Here is a 15,533-nt window from a genome sequence, read left to right as displayed (position 1 = left end):
AGAGCCAGTAGGATGTACGTAGTTGGACGAAGGCATGAGAGACCAGGGTTGGAATCCCTTCTCTGCCATGAAGCTCACTGGGTGTTCTTGGGCTAACCTACCCCTTAGGCTTTGGGGATAAAATAAAGTCGAGAATCATGTATGCCACCTTGGGCTGCAAGAGGCAAAACAGTGGTATAAATGCTGTTATAATCACCATTATAGTTCTTTACTTCTATTCCCAGCATGGGTCCTGTGTTTCTCACAGCTGCGTGCTGGGCAGAAATTCAGCAGGAGAAGCTTTCCTACCACTTACTCCTCATCCCATAGCCATGCACTGGGAAATGTCCCTATCCATGGCATGGCTGATATAGAACCCCTGCCATAAATACAGACAACAACCTTAGATGGACCTGAAGAACTCACCTTTGGCCTCCCTCTTATTCTGCTAACCCATCACACTTGCCACCTTTTCAGTTTTGAAGGCCTGCATAGAGGGGGAGAGGGTCTCTATTTTTTATTCCCCTCTTTTGCACAGAAGGGATGCAGGGGGCAGGGGATGGTCCATTAGGACAAATGGGGCACTGCCCCACCAAACTCAGTCCACCATTAGGTGGCGCCCACTTTCCTACCCCTTCCAATGAGTCCAAGGGCTGCCAGCTTCTTTCTCCTTAATTTCTCTTGTGGAAGTCAGCAGGGAGGAGGAGGAGGAGGAGCAGGAGGAGGAGGAGGGGAACAAAACTAGGTTTAGTTGGCTCTGGCTCTCATTGGCTCTGGCTCCTCCTTTTGCTTTTATGCCTCCCTGCCTTCAGTCCCAACAGGAACCAGGCACATGCACATACTGAGTCTCTCTTCCTCACTGGTCAGAGGCTGCTGCCTTGCAGGTTCCTCAGCAGAGTGCCCATTAGCCAGAAATCTCTCTCTCTCTCCACCTCCTGCCTCCTTTCTCCCTCTAAGCCAGAGGCCTGGCTCCTGGCCAGCCAGCCATTTCCTGGTAATCTAATAGCTGCAGATGAACTGAAAATGCATTTCCTGCCACCCCCCTGCATTTCCTGCCACCCCGCTGTAAAAATTTTATTTATGTAACAGGAGAATATGCACTTCTGGTTTTGGCTGCATTGGTGGCTCCTGGTGCTTTTGCTGCTGCTGCTGCTGCTATTGCGACTGATTGCAGAGCAGAGGAGGGTGCACAGAGTGGTGGGCGGTGAGGCAGTTGAAGAGATTCACTATGCCATGCTGGTTCTAGACAGCAGTACTAGGGGGTCCCTGTGTGCAGGATTGCTGCAGAACATAGTGCAGTGCTATCTCTTAACCACACAATTCATTTCTTCTTTTTCACACACACCCCACAACAAAAAATAAAGCCAACCCCATTTTTGCCCATTTGGCTTCTTTACCCATTCATAATTTTTATGAATGGTTTATATTTCAGAAGATCTGTCCATCCTTGTAATGGACAGAGTTTTGTCCTGTTGCTGTTGTTTTTTCCCCTTTCCTTCACTGGGAAAATCCTAAATGGACAGTAGCCCACTTTCACATGAACAGTAAATCTATAGATGATTGACTAGATTCAAACTAAGGATGCCATCCTAAGCAATTTACATAGGGAGTAAATCCCAATGGCCACAGGCATTGTGGGGCTTACTTCTGAGTAAACATAAATAGGTTTCCTCGGTTACAGCACAAGCCCTTTGTCTATTATGTAAATTAAATTGTGTGGGACTTACTCCTGAGTAAGTGGGGTTAGGATTGCAGTATTACTGCCAGGTAAGTATATATAGGGTTGCAACTTTAGTTGCACTGAGATCCCATTGACATCAATAGAATAAGTTAGTCAATAATAATAATAATAATTTATACCCCACCCATCTGGCCAGGTTTCCCCAGCCACTCTGGGTGGCTCCCAACAGAATTGTAGGGTTGGGAGGGACCCTGAGGGTCATCTAGTCCAACCCCCTTCAATACAGGAATCTCAGCTAAAGCATCAATGACAGATGACCATTCAACTTCTGCTTAAAACCACCAATGAAGGAGAGTCCACTACCATCAGAGGGAGTCCTTTACAAAGTCATATCTTAGCTTACATATCATTGGGTTTTAGTGGGTATTAAGTGCAGCTATCTTAGGCTGCAATCCTAACCACCACTTAACTGGCAGTAAACCCTATTGAATCCAATAGGACTTATATCTGAGCAGACATGATTAGGCTTGCTCAGTCAGTCTGGATCCAAATCAATAATACATTTGACAGTTGAATAGATTGATTTTCAGGTTGCACCTAGGACCATCACCAGGACCACTGGGATGAAGAAACATACCTGTACAATGGTTGGTGCTTCCGCCACCCATTTATGGAAAACAATAGTCTTAACTATTGCAGGGGGGGTGCAGTTCTACTCAGTTTTAATCTATATTTCATAGAGCATCTTTGTGCACTGTACCAGACTAAAGAAAGAGACAACTTGGTATGGAGATAACAGACGACACACTTAAAAGACACTCCCAAACACCAGAGTTCTCAAGCTCCAATCTTGAGCTTCCCTCTCCCCCCCCCTTTACATTTCAGATTTTGGCTAAAGGGGTGTGGCTTGGAGAGTCAACAAGTCACTAGGTTATTTAAGTGCTCAGTTGAGTGCAGGGTGCTAGGAGCGGCTGCCTTAACTAGAGTGCTTTCACTGGGAGCTCTCCTAGGTCCTGAAGCCTTAACCTTTCTCTGGCACCTGAGGTTCTTTGCTGCTTGAGGACTGGTGCTGGAAAACGTCTACTCCAGTCAAGGCTTGTTCCCCAAGAGCAGTCTGGGGGAACTCAAGGATGTCCAGAAGCTCAGCAACATGAACTGCAGCGCCTCCCAAAACCACAGTGTCAAATCACCACATTTTGAAGTAAACAATGCAGAGCTGGATGTGCTATTTGTAAACTGACAGTGTAAAAAAAAGCACTTCTGTGCGTTCATAAAATGATAAGTGGAACTTTCAACAAAATGTTGCAGCATGGTGTGTTACTTTTGGGTGTTTCAGGCAGCAATGCATAAGATCATAAGAAGAGGTCTATTGGATCCAACCAAATGCTTATTGAGTTCAGCATCCTGTTTTATATAGTGGCAAACCATATGCTGATGGGACATGAGAGCAATAAGTCTCATTGAACTCAGTAACATGTACTTCTTAGTAGGCACATTTAGGATTGCCTTGACAATTAAAAAGTCATGCTCTCCTTATTCTATTCTGCTCTCATCCAAGTTTAATATTTTTACCCAACAGTCAGCATTCCATAGCTACCTTCTGCAAACCCTGGTGTTCCACTAAACCTGTTAGCACCTCTCCCTTGTGCATGGGGAGTACTGTTTTGGCTGCCTATGCAATGGATATGCACCCTGAACACAGGGAATAGAGACAATGGTGAGAGTAACAAAGAGGGGAATGGCACGATAAACAGGGCTGACTGGTGTTTGCAGTTGGGATGAGTGACATTTAAACAAAGAGCAAAGTAAATTGGGCTGTGCCTTAATTAGAGCCCCGAGTTCTGATCTGCCTCTTGGGAACTAGAGGAAATTGCTGATGACCTTAATGAGAGAGAGAGAGAGAGAGAGAGAGAGAGAGAGAGAGAGATCAGAAGCAAGTTCTAACTGTATAAGGGGCTTTTCAAATCAGCTTGTGGTAAGAAGAAAGCAGCAAATATGGTGATGGTGGTGATGCTTTAAGAGAAGGGGAAGTTCCATTGCATTTCTCACGGGGTAAGGTAGCTGGTGTAACATGGTGGCTAAGAATATGAACTGCTAATTAGGGATCTCCTGGTCTGCTTTCACCACTTCCGTGAGCTCAGGTTACTCTCTCCCAGTCTTTGCAACCCTAGTCTGCAATGCAAACATAATCATATTGACCAGCCTCATGGGGTTGTTGTAGGAATTTCAACAGATTCATTTTTGTGAGGTGCTGTATACTTCCACATGCAACATAAATGTAAAGTAAGCATTCTGTATGAGAATGGACCTTCTCTGCAGTGGCTCCCCATCTATGGAATGTTCTCCCCAGGAAAGTTCGCCTGGTACCTTCATTATACACCTTTAGGCGCCAGGCAAAACCATTCCTTTTTAACCAGGCCTTTGGTTTATCTTATTGACATCCAACACTCTTTTAGAATGTGGCTTTGGGGGGTATTGGGTTACTGCTTTTGGTTTGATTTTATATGTTGTGGTCTTGTTGTGAATCACCCTGAGGTCTCCGGGTATAGGGCAGTGTATAAGTTGAATTTATCATCATCATCATCATCATCATCATCATCATCATCATCAATGTAGAATTCTTTTCTGGAAGAAGAGGGTGGTGCCATGATGGCACCCAATGCATGGCACCCAATGACAGCCTTACCTGACATTTTTGTACCAGAGGCAGCATCAATATGAGACATTATACTAAGACACACCAACAGCCTTGTCTTGTCTACACTGACTGGCAGCAGCTCCTCTGGATTTCAGGCAGGGGTCTTCCCCAGCCCTACCTGGAGGTGTCAGGGATTGAACTGGAGACCTTCTGCACACAAAGCAGGCGCTCTGGTCCTTCCTCAGACAAATCCAGCCCTCAAATTATGACCTGGGAAAGAACAGAAATGCTCAGCTAGAAACCAATCCAAACCTACACACACACACACACCCTCCCATTCTCCATTAGCCTCACTTAATGCCAGTTACTCTGTGTATTAACATGTTTGGGTGGCTATAACCTCACTTGGGAGATGGTGGTGAGTTTTTTGAAGCTCCTTAAGCACTCCCTTGAAAAGGAAGGGTAAGAGGGAGGAGCAACCTCTTTCTCTGTTTAAATGCTCCATGTCAAGCCATTCAACTCATTATGGCTGCTTCTGCAGATTGAAGACAGAGGCAACCGGAACACCGTACCATCAGCCCATGAATTATTTAGTGCCAGCTGCAAGCCGTTGCATTTGCTTTGCATTTCCATCCGCTGCTGTCTGGGATGGCAGCATCATATCCAGGAGCTCCTGACTCCAGATTCCTGAACTGGGAGGTGTGTGGACTGAGATGAAACTGGGAGCACAAGAGGATCTAACAAGAGGGTCTCCTTCAGTACATGGGGCCCTGCCTTATATTTACTAGAACAGCTACCCTTTTGATGGCTCCATTGTTCGAGGGTGGCAAACAGAGAAGATCTGCTTAGTATTGGGCCCAGATTTTAGATGGAGCAGTCTGTTGTGGTTTGCTGCATTTGAGGTCTTGGTCACTTTAAAAAGGCTCCAAAGGCTTGCTTATTTAGACAAGCCTCTTGCCATTGGCATGCATTGGTATTACTGGTGTGTGTGTGTGTGCATGTGTGTATGCATGCATGCGCAATGTGATGGCTGGTGACCATTGGGACTGGTGGGGTCAAAAACAGTGAGGCCAATGGTAGGTGGAGCCAGAAACAATGACAGGCAGAGTCAAATAATTTTACATCTGTCCCTAACCTCCTCCTTGAAAATTATTCAAAGAGAAACTCTAAGGCAAAGGAGGATGAAGCAGGGCCACCCCCTAGACTGTTTGCAAGGGGAAAGGTGGGGAGCTGGGGGCTGTCTGAGGTTAGCTGTGTGGTGGTGTTGGGGTGTTTGATTCAATAATAAGTGTACTGTGTTGTCGTTTCATATATACTGAAACAATCCAAGGATCACTTCAGCCAGCTGTTCATTGCTGAAATAAAAACTCTGCATGTCTCTAAAATTACAGCCTCTTACTTGCAAGCTTTGCCTCTTAGTCCCACTTGGGAAGCAGTTGGCTATGAAAAGTACTCTGCACATGCTCACAGGATCTTTGTTATTATTGAAGTGCCAAGTGGTGGTGTCTGCACACAGAGACACAACAACATATAAATGGGGTTCTTGGCAGCAAAAGCCAAATTACTCAGCAACAGGAGCAGGGTTGATTTTTCACTCTAGTCTTCCTTGAAGCAGCTCAGGGCAACATACATGATCTCTATCCCCACACACCTGGCATGATGTTTGACCCTCACGATAACTCTGTGCAGTAGACTAGGCTGAATATGATGACTGGCCATCGGGCAGAGCTGAGTATTTTTCCATCCCAGCCAAGAGCTGCATTCATTTCTGAGCAACTTCTTGGGGGGCGCATGGTGGGCAGGGCCAAGTGCAAATGTGGATGCAGCCGTACACACAAACATTGGTCTTGCTACCCAAACACAACACATCCTCAGGAAGTCATTTGTTAGGTGAGCTTTCGCATAATGACTCAACAAGTTCCATCGACTCCTGTGGGAAAATTTCTAATGTGTTCCTGGCCACAGAATCTTGACTCCAAAGCGATGAGAAAATCCAGGAAAGCCCCCTGAAACCTTGCAAAAGGCAAACAAGAGAGGGGGAAATCCTTTCTTATTTGTCCGATCTCTCTCTCCCCCACCCAGGTTTCTGGTGAAACAGCTGTCACAGACTAACAAAACACAAAAAGTAAGGCTTATTATTATAGTTTATTTGTTTGGAGTACCACATGCAGGTCCGGCTGTTTGGATATCTGAAACTGCAGTGTATATAGTGAGGTTTTAGGTACTAATTCCTTGGGTTTGGATAAATGAATGCACATATAATGAACATTTGGACAGCAGGACCTGTGTCTGCATTTCTGCACATGTTCACACCTCCCTATCTATCCTCCATCCAGGCAATCAAGCAGCACTAATAGAGTTCAAGGATTCATTCCAGTCAGCCAAAAAGTTTGGGGAGAGTATGACTGAAGCAGGGTGGTGGGGATAGAGAGGTTGGATCAGTAAGGGGTGTGACCTGGGAGCTGTCTTGAGGGTAAGCTAGAGAGGTCTGGGGGAGGCACATTCAGCCCCTGAACCCGAGCTTCCACCTGCCCTAGGACATCCAGTGAGCTTTATGACTCAGCGAGGAATCGAAACTGGGCCTCTCCAGTCCAAGCCCAGCAGGCTAACTACACCATCATGCCAGCTCTTTTTGCCAATTTGCTGCCGCTGCCACCACCAAGGGAAGAGCCATGACTCAGTGGTAGGGCATGTGGTTTGCATGCAAATGGTGATAGGTTCAGCTCCCAGTATTTTTAGCTGGGCCTGGGATATTCCCCTGCCTGAAATCCTGGAGAGCTGCTTGCAGCCCATGTAAAACAGCTTCCTCTGTCCCTGCAAATCAGCAGAAGGAACCTGAGAACATTATGGGCTTAGTGGAGGGGTGTTCACATCCCTCATTAAAGAAGTGCACAGCCTGTGTAACTATATGCACACAAACAACTGACCTGTACACTTGTACAGTCAGAGGTACCAACTCCAGGAGCTCCTGGGGGCCCGGGCACCCACAAACATTTTGCTGTGGGTGCCCATCCTCCGCCCCCCACTGCTGCCACCGTCCGTTCCCTTACATCTGGTGCTCTGGCGCCATAGCGGTGACTGGGCCAGGGCCTGTGCCCCTGCCTTGGCTCCTCTATTGCGCCCCACTGCGGCCACAGTCATATCTTTAGCCACAGTGGGCCCCAACAGAGGCCCTGCAGCAGAGGTGCAGGCCCCAGCCCAGTCACCACCATAGTGCTAGAGCACGCACACACCCACCTGCCATGCTGTCATGATGCTGTGACGTCACACCATGATGTCATGTCACACTGCACCATCATAACATTGTGTCACGTCACGTGTGCCATGGGCACCCAATTTGGCGCCGCAATGTACAGTTGTTCACGTGCGACCTTCAATGAGTGCATACTATCTGTAAGCACAGGCGCTGAAGTTGTAGTAATCAACAAGTGTGTGCTTTTCTACCCAAACACTTGCGCATGTGCAGATACAGTTTGTACCTGTGCTCAGAGTGACGTGCGAACAAGCCTGTAGGGATGTGAGTTGGACAATGGGCTCCCCCCCCCCCACCTAAGCTATCTGAATCATGAAAGCCAAAGAGAAGAGTAGCAAAGCCCTCCCCACCACACCCCCAAACTGCTTAGCCTGAGTGTCCGAGACGACAGATAACCAATGTTATTTAATTTATTTTTTCAAAAGGGAAAAAAAAGGCGGGGGAGGAAGTTGATAAATAATGTAAACTGGAGAATGCATTAATGAAAGGCAGAACAAAAGGGAGGAGAGGAAAGGAAGGATGAGGCAGAGCAGGAGAGAGAAGGCCAGAGAAGGCGGGGGCGAGTAGGAGGGAGACTGGGGGGGGGGATATATTCCTGCCCTTATTGATTGTATATGATTACATTAGGCCTATCAAATATTTATAATACATCCCACAAGAGGTCATTGTATGTGTGTGTCCCCCCCCCCATACAGCTGTGCTGTGGTGATGGAAGCAGACTCTAGGACAGTGCAAACCTAGGCTGGTCAACTCCTCCTCCTCCCACCTCTTCTCACTTTCCTCTCATCTCGTCAGCACTTGATTTGTATCCAGGCTCAGTCACTTCAGGGCAAAAAGGGCCATATCTCAGTGGAACAGCACCCACTTTGCATACGGAACATCCCAGGACTAAACCCCGGAATTTCTGATAAAAACTCCTTCCGGCCTGAGCCCCCAGAAAGCTGTTGTCAGACTGTGTTGAGAGTAAAGAACAAGCTAGAACCGCCAGACCATTGGCCTATCTATTTAGGGTAAAGCTCTGTACCTGCTTTTGCCTGCAGAAGGTCCCAGGTTCACTCCCTGATGGCAGATAGGGCTGGTCGAGATCCCCTGCCTGAAACCTTGGAGAGCTGCTGCCAACCAGTGTGGACAATGATGGACCAATGGTTTGGCCCAGGATAAAGCAGCTTCCAATGTTCCTATGACAGTCATACTTACTGAGGCTTATGTTGCTGTCTCCTGCTATAGAAGTTATTGAGTTAGAATGGACCACAAGCGTCATCTATCGTTCTGCAAATTTGGGGAACCCATTCCTGATAGGTGACTATTCAACCTCTGCTTCAAAACTTCTAGTGAAGGAGAGACCAGCAACGTCTGAGACCATCTGTTCCATTGCCAGTAGTGGGTGGGACCTGAGGCAGAAATAGGCAGAGCAACAAATGCAACTTGTATCCTTGTACAGCAGGCTAGTTTCTACACACACACACACACACCTCCATCCTGCCAAGCATGAGGCATTATCACAGTTCAATGACATCTCAGCTGGGCAAAAGCTCTCAAGGTGTAAAGCAGGCCCAGTGAGCATCATGGTCTTGGCATAGGGGGTGTTGCATGGGAAGAGTTCTGAGGGGCAGAAATAGAGGCCTCAAGGTCCACATTTGGGGCTTGGGGCTAAAGTTCCCCACCCCTACCCTAGGCCCAAGATTCAAAGGTAATAGCCTTAGACTGGCTGATGTTCCTGAGATTAAAACTTGCTGCTCTTAAAAATGGATGCCTCAAACCTGAGTCTCAGGTCCAAAGCATATAGAGCAATTGTGTAACAATTTTAAGAGTTTCCTCTATTTGTGAAATTCAGGGCTGAGTGCCAGTACATTTGCAGACAAAATGGCACCATCTCTGCACTCAGGGGAGGCTTTAGCTGATTTGGGGACACCCCAACATCTGCAGTAGTGCAAAAGGGGGGGGGCAATCATTTAAACCATTCCCTCTGTTCCCTGAGTCATGTCAACAGAATGCTTGAAGGACGCATATAATTTATTTGTGCACTGCAGGAAATCCTTGTGTGGCCAACGCAAACGCAACTGCTGCACAGAGTGTCTAGCATCCCTGAGTCACCACCATTGTAAATCCGGCATCTTCTAAGCGGGGGCAGGAGCAGTCGGCAGTGCAGCCTCAATAGGGGCCCTTTAGAAGAAGAAAAAAAGCTGAGTGCTCCAAGCATTAAGAGGCACATGGACCCAAGTCGAGAGAAAGAGAGCTAGACAGAGGAAATGTCTTAATTTAATTGGGTTTTAACAGCACATTTAGTTCCCATCAGACCAGTTTCCGTTGGCCTGCCAATCTCTCTGCTCTACCATTTCAATTAGCAGCACCTGAGTCAGCAAGCTCGAGGGGTTGGGAAGCAGAAGGAGACTTGAGGCTAGAGTTACAGCAGGCAAACAGATGGTTGCAAGGCGGAGCCCACAGGAATTAAAGGCTGAGGCTTGTTATCTGAAGCCAGCATCTTCCCAGCTGCATGTTCTCTGTGATCTCCCTCATTGTGAGGCCCTCTAATGTTTCCTGCTGTTATGTGTTCTGTGTAAATCCAGGTGTGTTTGTGTGTGCATGCAGGAAAGGGCCTAAAATCATCTGCAGAGTGCATGATGGCTCAGCCTTCACTGTTAAGGATACTATCAAGAGTTGGCAAGGCCCTCGGGAAAGGGCTGTGGCTCGGTGTTAGCGCATCTGTTTTGCATGCTGATGGTCCTAGTTTCAACCCCTGGCAACTCCAGGAGAATTGCTAGACAATATTGAGCCAAAGAGATACTTAGTATAAGGCTGTTTCCTATGCTTTCAAAACCAATTAAGTGTTTGTTCTTTTGTGTAAGGATGCACTAGGACAGTCTTTACCAACCTTGTGCACTAGGAGGGGACAACTGTACAGCTCCAGCCCTCTTCCTGTTGGGCTTTTTTCCATGCATTTACTGTGGGGTGAACTCTCCCCAGGCCACACCCCTCACCAGCCTTTCTTCATACCCTCCTTGAGTGCTTTTGCTTGGAGGAATGTGTCCTTGAACTTCAGTAAACCCACTTGCTTGCCTTGATGGAGAACAGAGAGTGGTGTGTAAATGTGTGCAGAAACTACTGCAGAAGGATGCAGCCCTTAGTTTGTAAAAAGTTCCCAGCCTAATGCAGACTGTATATTGAAAAGGACATCTGTACATCTCAGCATCTATACATAAGAAGGGGTCCAATTGCAAGGTGCTCTGCCACCTTGCATACACTTATATGCGCACAGGCGGATCGCAGACATCTTTTTCTGTGCCTGCATCCAGTTTTGTTGAGGGTTGGGGCCTGCTAGGGAAGAAGCAAGCTGAGTTGTGCAGATTAAGGTGGAAGTAAGTCAGGTGCACTCAAGTAGAGCTGCTATTAGGGTATGGCAAGGCTGAGTCAGGTGGTGGTAAATCAGGTCAAAGTCATTCTGTTTGGGGTGAATTTAGGCACGAGTCAGGTCAAGGCATGTCAGTTCATTGCTGGGTTTGCACAGCAGGTTCGGGTGAGCAGGAATCAGAACCATGGATAGAACTAAGTCTGCTCTGTTAGCTGAGTAGAATAATGTTGTCTCAGCAAAGAACCAGATTCATCTGAAATCTTTGCCCATGCCCAGGATAGCTGTGAGGACCTGCCATTGATTCTGCAGTTGCATGCTCCTTCATGGCTGTGTAATAGAGAAAATGACAGTGGGGTTGTTCCCAGAGTATGAGGATGGTGAAAGAGTTGTTTCCTCAGGCTGGGAGGGTGTTGACAGAGTGCTGAGGGTTCACCCCAAGTGAGGTTATCTGTGATTCATCTGAGTCCTTCTCGGGGTGGCATTGGGACATATATACAGGACACATGGCAGCATGAACAGCTGACACTGAAAGCTATCACTGCCTACTATCCACATGTGCAAGGAACTTAACGGAAAGAGCCCTTCTGTTTTCAACAGTTCAAAATCAGCTCCATCAGCATGCAAACTGAATGTCATGGAACCTTAATACTCATGTGCATACATTTACCAGCTTGGGCACTAGGCACAAGACTTAGTGGCTAGAAAGGGAGCTGGATCCTGAAGCGTGGGAAATCTAGTAACTCACACTAATAACATTGTAACAAGTCATCCCTAATAAAGGTAAAACTAGGGACAAAATAGAGAAAGAAGTTGATAAGGACGAGGAAATTAGGCCTGCAAATAAGATCTAAGGATAGGTACTGAGAGAACATTTCAGAGACAGGTGGTACCAGTGGCATAGCGTGGGTTGTCAGCACCCGGGGCAAGGCAAGTAATTTGCGCCCCCTAACCCATGGATTTGCGCCCCCTAACCCGTGGATTTGCACCCCCTAACCCTAACCCCCAGATGTTGCGCCCGGTGCGGCTGGCCCCCCTGCACCCCCCGCGCTACGCCACTGGGTGGTACGTTCTCATTGAAGTACCTTCTGGCCTTGGACTGAGCCTACCTGCTCAGGTTGGCCACTAGGTGCTACAGGACTGCATAGAACGAAAGAAGGTCTCCTGTTCCGCTTGAGCGTTGCTTAAGCAACAAAGTTTTCCTGGACTGTGGTGTATTCCTGAATCATTGGTGGTTCTTCAGTCCTGATTTCTGGCAAGTCCCTCAACTCCACCACCTAACTCCTCTGTCCTCAGTTCCAAACTACTATCTTCTTGTTTCTGGCTCACCTCAGTCTGCTGACCACAACCCTGCCCTAAGAGCAGAATGCTTTAGATGAGAAAGCCTTATCCCCAGTTTGAATTGAGAACGAATCTAGAGGCAGGCTCTTGTGGATTTATATTTGTGCATAAGCAGGTAGATATAAGATTAGGCATTTTTTTCAGGCACGCAGTTGCCAAGCCACCTGAGGTTTTAAAGCACATAAATTGTGCTCAGAAAATTGCCCAGGAACCTGTTGCTTAGGCATTGTTGAGATGTGTTCTTATCAACTAGTCCCAATTAGCCCCATAGCAACTAGATTTTGAACTAAGTGTAGCTTCCAAACAGTCTTCAAAGACAGCCCCATGTAGAGCATATTGCAGTACTCAAATCTGGGAGTTGCCGAGTCGTGCATAACTGTGATCCAGAATAGAAAGCCAAAGAAAAATAGTGCGTATGTTTCCTAACCATATTTCCAGTTCTGATGGGAGAAATGGCAAGTTGATGATAGTAATAATAGTAATAATGAATAATGAATAGTCACTTGTGGAAAAAAATGGCTTCAGGCTGGAAGCATTTCTTGAGGATTTGTATTTCACTGCACATCTGCCCCCTTGTGGCCATATTTATCTGCAGCAATTTGACTTCAGGGCGAACATATCCTTTCCATCCGAAGGACTTGGTAGGAAGAGGGCAGTGTTGGAAAAGGTGTTGGCAAGAAAGACCCAGTGTGGGACAAACGGCTTTAGCAGCGCTGCTGCAAGATTTCCAAAGAGCTGTTGTTGCTGCAAACCAGGCACAGCTGGGTCAGGGAAGGAACAACACACAGTGGTTTTCTAAGCCCTAGCTGACAAAAAATATTTGAGGGGGCCAGAGCTCAGAGACGACTTTACTTTGCAGAGCTGGCAATGCTGTGACATCACCAAGCCACACTCCATGACGCCAGCAACCATCCCCTTTTGCTGAAGGCCTGTAAACTTGACCAACAGAGCCAGTTAATGCACTCAGCAACCAGTCATCACGTGCAGAGGAGCCAAGTGATTCATGTGCACATGTAATGAGCTTTTGCTGAATTTGTCATGTTATCCCATTGAAAAACATGAATGAGAGAAATTTGTTTCACTCTGCATTTCTCGTTCTACCTAATATGCACTGTCTGAAGCAATGTGTATATTTGGAGAAATCCACACTAAAATGTTGAAGTTTCAGGTGGGTTTTTTGGGTTTTTTAAAAGTGTGAACTAGTGTAGAAATGTGGAAAACTGAATTTAAGATTGGGAAAATGAGCTGCTGGGGAATGAACCTGGGGCCTTTTGCATGCAAAACGGATGCTTCACCTCTAAGCTGCGGCCCTTCCCCAATTTTGTTGTGTCATGCCATTGGTTTTCATTATTAACACTTTCATTTCATTATTTGTTCACACAACCCATGTTTGTTGTATTTTTATTTTATTGTATTTTTAAAATTTTATTTTATTGAATTTATATACCACCCTATACCTGGAGGTCTCAGGGTGGCTCACAGAACAAAACTAGAACACAAAACCACAAAATATATAATCAAAAGAAAAGAAAAAACCCCAATATCCACCCCAAAACTATTTTTTAAAAGAGCATAGGATTATTATTTATTCAGGGCTATCTACTCCTGTTATTAATTACTTAGCACCCTGGCAAAGCTGATGCCCAGTGCTTGGAAAATTCATTTTTAAAAGGAACTATTTCTTTTTCTAGTTCATTCTGTCCAAACAAACAAACAAACAAAGCCTAGGTCCAATTCAACTATTTCAGATCAAGTTCATTCAAATGAACTTTTTGGTTCATCATTTTAGTTCAATGTCCTCTGCCATTTTTTCCAACATTCAGATTGTTCCAAACTGGTGTGCTGAAGTATAAGGTCCAAAAGTAAATCAGGGGTCAGGATGAAGCTTTCCCCATAATTGTGTTTCCATACTAGAAGATACTTACCCTGTTTAATTTATTAAAGCCACATAGGTTTTTTTTCTTCAAGCACTGCTTATGATGCCCCATGGCTTCCCTTAGCACTAGGCACTTGGATCTAGGCAGTGACTATTTAAATTTCACTCAGTGCCCCACAGTGATGCTATGTTGAGAGCATTGTGAGAAATTTAGGTGGCATCTACCTGCTGACACCACTGCCAGTTAAACCCTAGGTGCTGCCAACACAGGAAAAAGTCTAGCAGAGGATACTCTGTGGGGAAAGGGAAACCTCTAACCTACAGCTAGTTTTTCCATTCTTGAAACTCTGTGCCTCCTCCTTCATGTGTCCTCTCCCTTCTCTCAAGAAGAGCCCACACACAATCAGCACCACTGAACTAAGAATATAATCTAGATTCCGAACCCACCCCATCTCTCAATCTGAGGTATGAAGGATAATAACAAAACCTTTCCACACTGAATACCCTTCCACTCCAACTAATGGGATTATGATATGATAAGATTCTTATGTTACGAAAATGATTCAGAAATACTTTTAAAGGGGTCCAACTCCAGATGTCCTGTTTATTGAGCAGTCGTCATGATTGTTTGTCAATGGTGAGCATTCATCCTGATTTGCTTTCAGAGTGTTTAAAAATCATTCACTCATTCCACACAATTTCAGTGCATTTATTTGCAAATTTCCAAACCACATACTTCCCACCAAATGCTGACAGCCTGGAGGCATGCTTACGTTTCTGTGTTTGGTGTGCACAAAATGGTTCTGTGCAAATTAAGAGCTTGTCACCCTACCCACCCTTTCCCCTCTGAACCCAGTGGGATCCTATTAGGCCTTAGTCAAGACATCAAAGGCACTGAGAAGCCCATCCCAAACTGGTCCGAATTCCACGAGCAAATGATGTTCCTCCTTTATCCATTCCTGCATGGCATATATTCAATACTCCATAAATATCTGCCCATTATGGGCCATGTCGGACATATATTATACCATGTAGGAAGCACAGAGTTTACAACCTAATTGCTTGAGTTGAGAGCTGCAGAAGGACTCCCACCCCCCTCCACACACACAATGGATTTTCTTCTCCTGGAGCTACTAATAGCCAGTGCCTCTTTGATGTTGCCGTTGATGGCACAAACGATCAGCCACATATTCATTCGGCCAAATGCACATTTCTAGATTCTCCCAAGAGGCAGGAATTTTGAATCAGCTTTACTGTCCTTTGAGCAAGAGAGAACTGATGCTGTATTCTGAATGCTCTTCTTATTTACAAATGTACAGTGGACACTCGGGTTGCGAACGTGATCCGTGCAGGAGGCACATTCACAACCCACAGTGTTTGCAACCTGCAGCGCCGCGTCTGCGCACGCGGGTTGTGAAT

The 15,533-nt window shown here is 46.1% G+C and overlaps 1 protein-coding gene across 1 annotated transcript in view; it reads right to left on the bottom strand.

Moving 5' to 3' along the window:
* Nucleotides 1-6,424: 6,424 nt before the first annotated feature.
* LOC310697897 (uncharacterized protein) overlaps nt 6,425-15,533 on the bottom strand; it is a gene marked incomplete at its 5' end in the record, with an annotated part of 29,169 nt that continues 20,060 nt past the window's right edge. The window contains one exon of the mRNA XM_083484499.1: nt 6,425-8,503. Within this exon, the coding sequence (XP_083340625.1) occupies nt 8,324-8,503 (180 nt within the window). The 3' untranslated portion in view covers nt 6,425-8,323. The remainder of the gene's footprint in view (nt 8,504-15,533) is intronic.

This window comes from Podarcis liolepis (genome assembly GCF_965112155.1).
Source record: "Podarcis liolepis genome assembly, chromosome: Z".
Taxonomy (NCBI): domain Eukaryota; kingdom Metazoa; phylum Chordata; class Lepidosauria; order Squamata; family Lacertidae; genus Podarcis; species Podarcis liolepis.
This window is presented reverse-complemented; position numbering and strand designations above follow the sequence as displayed.